The following is an 8,813-nucleotide window of genomic DNA, read 5'->3' as shown; positions in this document are numbered from 1 at the left end:
AGGAAAGAAAGCAAAGAGGGGAAAAAAGGCGAGCAAAAGGAGGCGGAAACATGCTTTCAGCCGTCCGTGGCGTGATTCAAACGCGAGAAGATGCCCTGCCCCTGCAGCCGTACACGGTCCGATCACCTGACCGAACTGACGGCTCAGATTTGCTCAACATCTGCACTATAAGTCGTTCCACCGACATGCGGGCCCGTTATACATAGAACCCCACAGTCAGTGAGACACATGGTCTTCTCTCTGGTGGAAGCGGTGGGTGCACATGCTGCTAGCAGTATAAATATGCTGAAAGCCTGAAACCCTAGGCGAAGCTTATCGCTTATCATCCGCGCCTCTACATTTCTTCTCTCTCTGCTCCTCCGCCTCCGCCTGATCCATCCAAGACAGGTGAAATCCTGACCGCCGCCGCTCAGATTTGCTTGTGCTGTGTTTTTTGATTTGTGATTTATCTTGTTTCCTGAAATATGGGGAATCTGAATCGAGGCTGATTTCCGGATCTTGTTGTTTCGTTTTTTTTTGGGCAGGGATCGCCATGTCGGACTCGGAGGAGCACCACTTCGAATCGAAGGCCGACGCTGGGGCGTCCAAGACCTACCCGCAGCAGGCTGGCACCGTCCGTAAGAACGGCTTCATCGTCATCAAGAACCGTCCCTGCAAGGTATATGTGTGTTTAGATTTGGAATCGGCTTTATTCCATCGATTAGGATCGATCCGCGTCGTTGTGCTGTTAACTGGTGACATGGAGATGTAGTCGTCTCTGGTGGGGAATAGGTGCCGTTACTGTTATCCTTTGATGGTTGACCCACTATGGGGATGGAATTTCCTGCTAGCGTGAAGGAGATGTGTGAGTGCCGGTTGAAGCGAGACTTTGCTATTGCCAGCCGGAGTTATTACGATTGGTCTTTGCTTTACAGAATAACAGTTTTTGTGTGGTAAATCAGATCTGTCTTTCAAGAGATCAGAAAAACGACATTCGGTCAGAGTAGATTTCGCTCAAGGAATACAAGTAGCTGAATCTGTAGCTTTATTTTTTTTTCTTTACAAATGTGGAAACTATTTGGCATGTTGGTTTATTCTGTAGACCCCTGAGCTTGCCATTGAACATTCAAGGGTACTCATTATTTAACCTTGATGATGGTCATGATGTTTGTACCCCTTGAACTATAGTGGGCTACCACCGAAGTGATTTTTTTGAAGTTTGAACAGAGGGTTATCCAATTTCCATTGTAATGTGGATGTTTTCTAGGGGCTATAGTTTTGATTTGACCCCACGATGGATGTAGCACATTGTCTATTGCTATTGATTTTTTTTGGAATGTGTAGGATTGGAATTGAAAAGTTATATTTCCTATTTATTGATAAAACCAATTTGTTGTCAAAATGAAGTTTCTTTTGGTTTGGGAATTCTTTGTCAAAGAGAATTACCCACTTGTTCTGCAATTACCAAGCAGGTTCTCTCTTTTTTAACTCTAAACCTTGAAAATCTTCTGTGGTATCATACCCTACTTTATTTTAGGGTGTCATCCTAAGTTGATAGTAAGCTTCTGATGGATTTGAGTGATATACCAGCAACAGTTCATGAGGATGTGCCTGAAACTATTTGAAATTTCCTTGCTCCTAAGTCCTATTGCACACTCGTTGCTGTTTCATTGTGTTTGTTTGTTGAATATGGTTGATAAAAAAACTTATGATACAGGTTGTGGAGGTTTCTACCTCCAAGACTGGTAAGCATGGCCACGCCAAATGCCACTTTGTCGCCATAGACATATTCAATGGGAAAAAGCTTGAAGATATTGTTCCTTCATCACACAACTGTGACGTAAGTTAATTTCTGTCTGTTCTCTGTTTAGCTAAAGTTATTTTGATAGTTCACTTCATATGTTACTGACAAGTTCAATATTTTTTAGATTCCGCATGTGAACCGTACTGAGTATCAGCTGATTGATATTTCTGAGGATGGATTTGTATGTTTCTCTAAACAGTAAAACTGTAATCTTCTTTAGATGAAATGTTATTCAGTCTTATAATTTAATTTAATTTGTTTCAGGTGAGCCTTCTTACTTCAGATGGCAACACTAAGGATGATCTTAGACTCCCAACTGATGAGACTCTTGTGGCCCAGGTCTGTATGGAAATGCTTTCCATCCTAAGCGCTGCTAGTTTTCTTGTTGGCTTCCGAGTATTCTCGATGATGGTTTTATTTGTTAGCTTAGTCATATGCGCTTTCTCAGTATGTTCTCTTCCTTAAATTTTGTTAATGGATTAATGGATTTGGTTCTTACAATTACAAGTATTGTGGAAAGTAGGGCCCTGTAGAGCTATACAGTCCCTTGCGTTTTTAGTCTATCTACTATTCCACTTGCTTGCAAATGATGCAACATGACAACCATGTCGTAGAATACATGCTGAAAGTGCACCAAAAGTGCTTGCTTTTAAACTGACATGAATTCTTGTTGAAAAATGATTTTATATAAGTCCTGCACTCTGCATCTTGTCTGTGCTGTGACTGAGTTTCTAGGACAATGCAATTCTGATGATTGAAAGTAGTAGTGTTTGCATAACTTGTATCTGTTGTGGCCGAGTTAACGGATACACCTCAAATTACTGTTTTTTTAATTTTTATAATGCTTCTGCATTTTGTATGCTCCTTAATTCAGATTAAGGAAGGGTTCGAAAGCGGGAAGGATCTTGTTGTGACTGTCCAGTCTGCGATGGGGGAGGAGCAGATCTGCGCGCTGAAGGATGTTGGCCCCAAGTAACTTCCTTGGCTTTGGAGACGGAACCCTACTCTATCTCAACTTAAATCGGAAAAGAAGTGTATCACCAAAGGATTGCTACCGAGACATTCACCTGGCTTGAGCTGGCTTTTGCTATAGCGTGCAAGGGGTTGCTGGGTGTCGTACCTACCTGACTTATCATTATCTGTGGTTACATTCTGGACCCTGTATTTTCTATGCTTTCATGTCTCTCTACTTTCTAGTATTAATTATCAATAAGTTGGTTTGGAATGGTTGAATTGCATCCAATGCATGAAGTTTCTTTGGTTACCTTTCTCTTTGCTCGATTGTTCTGCTTCCAGTGTTGGTGTATACTGTAGTTTCTGAGTATTCTCTTTGCGCCTGGGGATCCAGAACTGGTTTTCGGCTTTCTACTTTCGATTGTGCTTCTTACAGTATTACGGGACTCTTTGGCTTGGGCTTTCCGTGCAAGCAGCTTTTTTTCGAGACAGACTTCTAGGCTGTTTTGCAAAATAAAACATGTCTGGTTAAGCCACTCTTTTTAGGTTTTACCGATGTAATAGAAAAGGTTTTTTTACCAAAAGGCCTATGTCAAAATGTGGTTGGACGTTTGGTACGACTTTAAACCACTCTTAATTTTTAACTCTCTATTTACATTTTTATAAAGATTATATTCTATATGTAGCATCTACAGTCCAACATTTATTTTGCTGTTGAGTAGATAAATTTTGACTTGATGAGCCATTTAACTAGTCATTTGGAGATGTTGATGCTGTGTATTTTAACGTAAAGTTGTAGCTTAAGCCGGTGTGTGGAAGCCCTGCTAAACGGGCTTATATATATCTCTTTTTTTTTCTACAATCATAACCACATACCGACCATAGGCTCGATGTGCTCCGCTCCGATCTTCCTAAACCATCAGCCTAACGTCTTGATAAGGTTTTTCGTTTTGCTCTAAATCCGTGTGGATTGGATGTACTTGAGTGTCTTTAAATCCTAAATAAGTCTAAATCTTTCACATTTTTTTCTAATCGTATTCAATCCATATGTGATTATAACTGAATAAGCTTTAATAATTTTTTTGGTTAACGTTATTTCTTGTCTTCGATGGTATCTCGATAGGCCACTAGGATGTGGCAACTTAAAAGTATGCCCTGCATGCGGTCTTCTGTTTGATCCTTTTCCCCTCTGAGCTTGTTGCCTCCAGAATTTGCTGCTGCGTGCTTAGTGTCAGGGATGGAGCCAGAAAGAAGCTTAGTTTAGGAGATACTGAACTAAACTAATGTAAAAAGTCTTTCTACATTATATTATATATATTGTGTATATTTGAGATTACGAAGGGTTCGGAGGCTCTATAAAATCGGAAGCCGTAGCGGGGACGTCCCTTAGGGCTTGTTTAGGATAAAAGGTAATGAAGAGAATTAAAGGAGTTAGAATTTCTCGCTATTTAAGATTGAGTAGTGAAAGATTCTAGCCTCTTAATCTACTTTATTACCTTTGATCCCAAACAAGCCCTTAGTGTTCTCTGCTCGTTTCATCAGCTGTGTTGCAGCTGTTCCGCTGCTAGCAATCAGCTAGCGTGCATTAGTTGCTAAGCTGCAGCGCAGCAGCTGTTCTTGCAGCCGAACGGCTATGCTTATGCTTATGCATCTTTTGGTGTTCTAAAATTCGATATCTGGCTTCTGAAAACTAACCAGCACTCTGCCACTCTCTCGCATTTTGTTTATCGTGATTTTTTTTTGGCAATGTTTGAATGTTATCCAGAAAATTTCAAACTGACTGGTCGTTGCTCTGTCTGGAAGCACTCCCTTTGCCTGACGCACATAGGGCCTGTTTGGTTCACTACCTCAGTTGCCACACTTTGCCTAACTTTTCTGCCTAAGGTTAGTTATTCAATTCGAACGACTAACCTTAGGCAAAGTGTGGCACATTTGGCCACAAACCAAACAGAAAAAAAGAAAAAAATTATGTTAGCCACACACATACACAAATGGTGGCCAGTAATATGTTCAAATCTTCTTGCCTTCCATATCACTTCGTCGTATTTGTCTTGATATCACTTCCGTCATATTAACGATATCAAACAAGTGAATGAAACGATCACTATGTCTAAAGTTAGGGGGTGTATTATTCTATTTTAGGCTCTAAATTGCTAAATACAGAAACTAAAATGATAATTTAGGGACTAAAAAAGCAATAAAATAGAGAGACTAAAAATTAATTTTTAGAAACCAAACACCCTTTAGTTAGACTTCTAACTTTCTTCTGATCCCACACACTCAAGCAGAGCATCAGGCGCGATGTGGGGCTGTAATGGCCAGATCACATGACACAATCTGAAGGTGTAAGATCCTAAGAATTGATCCGGCGATAGCCCGTCGGATCGTCTGATGGTATGCAGATGGCTGAGCTAGCTTTTCAACGGCTAGTTCTCTACTTAGAGCTGTAAATAGAACTCCAATTGACCATTTGAGAAGTGTATGCTAAGAAACAGTATAAGATAGTTGAGTCTCATCTCTATTATCTCAAAGTGTTCAAAGATCACTCGGTGATTGACACAAAAGTAAGGTTAGACATACCTCTTACTCCTTGACACTTGCACACATTATTGTATTAGATGTACCAGATCACACCAACTATGTTTTGTGTTGTAGCCACTATTGAACAATTTCGATACACTTTTAGAAGTCTCAAGTGTCCTCTTGAGCATCTCTCTCGGCATGCCGATGGCGATCACACAATGGTGGCAACATGAACAATGGTGTCGTCCTCTTGAGCTTTATTAGCTCGAGCTGTGTTCTCCTCCTGCATCTGGTGGTGTGTTATATATAGGTCCTCGATCGTATATGTACGGAGTTATTAGCCGGCCGATTATGGCATGGTTGTTGCATGCATTATCAAGGAAAGAAACGCTGACATGTCTGCCGTGCCGCCATCGCTGCTTCGATGGTACAGGAGGCACCAGGCACAAACACATGGTACGTACGTACCCTCTTGAGACTTTATTTCACATTGCAGCTGCACTGCTAGTTGTAGTAAACCCATCCGTGTCGCTGCATGCGTTGGCACTCCCGTATGAAGGGGAGGAAAGAGCGTGGACAGGAGAGACGCACTTGTGCCTGTACGCGCGCGGTAGCACGAGTCAGCTTCCATGTGCGTCTGGCGCTTGGCGTGGCGTGTTGAGGAGTCCAAGTGTTCCCTGCGAGTCGTCACTCGTCAGCCTATCTGCCTAGGTAGCCCCCGTGAAAAACAGCTCTTAACAGCTTTAATACATAAAAGACAAATCACTATAAAATTAGTATAAGCCGTCAATCAATTAGGTTGACGGGCATCACCTTCGCATGTTAGTTTCAGACTTTGCCCAAAAGGCACCTGTCGTGAATTCCACCGGCGTCCTCCTTCTAGCTTATCCACAATCATACCCATCAGGGGCGGATCTATAGGTGAGTTTAGATGGGCCACGATACACCCTAAGCCAGGCCCACCAAGACCTCATCCCGTCCTGTTAGTCCGTTTACATGGCGTTCATGTAATCTGGATTTGATTGTGTTGTGTTTGCTTCGTCTTCCTGTCTTTGTTTGACGCTCTAGAGTCAGAGAGAGAGGATCGCGCAGCTGTGGCATTTGCTAACAGCCTCCGTCGACACGCATCGTCTCGCCGTGACGCCGCCAAGTCAACGAGACGCATCACCGCCGCGTCCAGCCAGTTCTGTGCCTGTGTGCGTGCGACTGCACTGCACGATGGAGCTCCCGCTCCCGCCTCTCGACTTTTGGTTCCGGTCCAGCATAGCCGCAGAAGACACAGATAGACTGTACCTCCAGCATAGGACATAACCGTACATGTAGATGTATATTTTATTGTTGATTTTTGTTTTGTTGATTCACTATAATTTTTTGTGCGGCGCATTTGATAGAATTTTACATATTGAAATTTTGTTGCGGCACACCCTATATGAAAAATTCTAGGTGATACACATATTAAAACTATACTCTACAAACAGTGTAATACAATGTAAAACGATGCGAAACAGTGTTTTGGATGACCATATGTGCACATTGCAACCATATGGTCAACTAAAACACCATTTTGTGTTGTATTATTTGTAGAATATAGTTTGAATATGAGTATGATTATGGTCAAACTGTCGTAGATACTTAGCCCGGCGGCACCCACACCTAGTGATGGGAATTGGGCCGGGCCAGCCCCGCTCAAGCCAATCGTGCTTCGTGTCAAACGGGTTCGGGCCAGGAAAGCCCAAAAAACTTTTGGGCCGTGCCGTGCCAGCCCGAAGTATAAAAACAGTGGTCCGGCCCGGCCCTAAACCACGTCGTGCCTTCGTTGGGCCGTGCCGGCCAAAGCCCGACCCGTATATTTGACCACATAAAATCAAAATATTACAACTATATAAAGTTCAAAACTTACTAAATTAAAGATATTAAACAAATTTAGCATCATTTGACCACATAAACTTTAAATAAAACAACAATATAAAGTCAATATCTTACTAAATTAAAGCAACTAAACAGATTGGGCTTAATTGGGCCGTGTCGGCCCAAGCTCGGCCCATCTATGCGGGCCGTGCTGGGGCCCGACGGGCCAGAAATTGAGGCCCGACCCAAGCCCGCCTTTGGGCCGTGCTAGCCCGATTCGTATTATTTCGTGTCGTGCCGTACTTTGAGCTCCTATTTTCGGACCGTGCTCGTGCTGGCCCGAAAAGCCCGGTCCATATTTCCAGCACTACCCATACCCACCAACCCTAAATTGTTAGACACGGAGAGGGAGAGACTAATAAAGAAAACATTCCGCACGAATCCGATTTTTGACTCCCACACGACCAACGACTCTCGACAGTGTGGTTTGGTTTGGTCACCATGCACATTCCCTAGAACTTATAATCAGATAAAGTGCAGCCGTCAAATATCTTTTTCCAAGAGTGCCTCTTAAGAAGAAGGGAAAAACATTTGTCAGGGATAATCAATCATTTGTCGGCAGATATATTAAAACGGATTGTTTCAGAAGAAGAAAGTTTCAACTTAAACGTAGAACGCATGTATATGTTATGAATGGAATGGGTTGCACGTTTGCACAGAGATGTAGGGCGCGTTTGGTTCTCTTCTCAGGAGATGCAGCTGCATCTGTGCGTGCAAAAAACAGCGTTCGTTTGGTTGGCCGTATACATCGAGACAGGCCAGCACAAGACTTAAAGCAGTTCGGGCCTGGCTCGCATGAAACGCCTCGCGCGGGCGTTCGCGCGCGTGCAGGGCTAAGCGCGCGGCGGTTAATTCGTGCACGCAAATCGAGACACTTTTTTGTTTGTTTTCCGATTATATCTTTCAATTAAAAGATTTAATTACCGAACCGTTTTCAGATCTGTGTTCTACACATTTTTTGCGAACAAAACAAGACCAGTCATGCTATATATATTTCAAAAAAAACATAATTAAGATTAACATATAATTAGTGTCTATTAACATATAATTAGTGTCTATTAATACATTTTTTATTTATTTAATAATTTTTTAACTCAAGCAACAAGTATTCATACAACCAACCAAACAGCATCTCTCGTGAACCAGACTAAACGTATGCAGACAACCAAACACACTCTACCGTATACACTCAGTCAGGCCAGTTGTAGCCTGGCTGAGCTAGTGCAAGCCAGGCTCCCCTGAGAAGCGAACCAAACGCCCCCGTAGTAGTTCCCGACCTAACCTAACCTAACTAGTTGACGCATGCGGTGTTCTGGCCGAGAAGGACCGAGATCTCGTTGCGTTGACCAAGCTGATGGGCGTACTGGATTGTGGTTGTGGGGGTGTCGAATTTGCTCTTCAGTGCGCTAGTATAGTAGTAGTACTTCTTTTGGACGGGGGCAGTTGGGGAATTTGGCGATATGCCAATATGAACAGTTGGAACTATGGCAACTCAAGTCTCGGATTCCAATCGAGGAATTGCCGCCGGCGAGGCATTGTCTTGTCGCCGCCGCGTGCCCGCGTGGGTGGCAGTGGCACAGCCACTTGGGACAAAGCGTTGCGCGGTCTTTCCACACTGAACGCGCGCGCAGCTGTATCACAGTAC

At 43.0% G+C, this 8,813-nt stretch overlaps 1 protein-coding gene across 1 annotated transcript; it reads left to right on the top strand.

The window, feature by feature from the left end:
* Nucleotides 1-327: 327 nt before the first annotated feature.
* On the top strand, nucleotides 328-3,026 carry LOC542537 (elongation initiation factor5A). The gene is made up of 6 exons (NM_001112080.2): nucleotides 328-387; nucleotides 525-658; nucleotides 1,697-1,819; nucleotides 1,908-1,964; nucleotides 2,048-2,122; nucleotides 2,658-3,026. Exons 2-6 carry the CDS (start codon nucleotides 533-535, stop codon nucleotides 2,757-2,759), a joined length of 483 nt encoding a protein of 160 aa, NP_001105550.1. The 5' UTR covers nucleotides 328-387; nucleotides 525-532; the 3' UTR covers nucleotides 2,760-3,026.
* Nucleotides 3,027-8,813: the final 5,787 nt, after the last annotated feature.

Source organism: Zea mays, chromosome 2 (assembly GCF_902167145.1).
Source record: "Zea mays cultivar B73 chromosome 2, Zm-B73-REFERENCE-NAM-5.0, whole genome shotgun sequence".
NCBI classification, from domain to species: domain Eukaryota; kingdom Viridiplantae; phylum Streptophyta; class Magnoliopsida; order Poales; family Poaceae; genus Zea; species Zea mays.
Note: the sequence above shows the minus strand (reverse complement) of the source record. Positions and strands in the feature narration are given on the sequence as shown.

Excerpts from the sequence above, each read along its gene's own strand:
- LOC542537 (NM_001112080.2), top strand. The coding sequence starts at position 533 with ATGTCGGACTCGGAGGAGCACCACTTCGAATCGAAGGCCGACGCTGGG. Across the intron at positions 659-1,696 it reads TCAAGAACCGTCCCTGCAAG|GTTGTGGAGGTTTCTACCTC; the intron begins GTATATGTGTGT and ends CTTATGATACAG. Across the intron at positions 1,820-1,907 it reads CTTCATCACACAACTGTGAC|ATTCCGCATGTGAACCGTAC; the intron begins GTAAGTTAATTT and ends AATATTTTTTAG.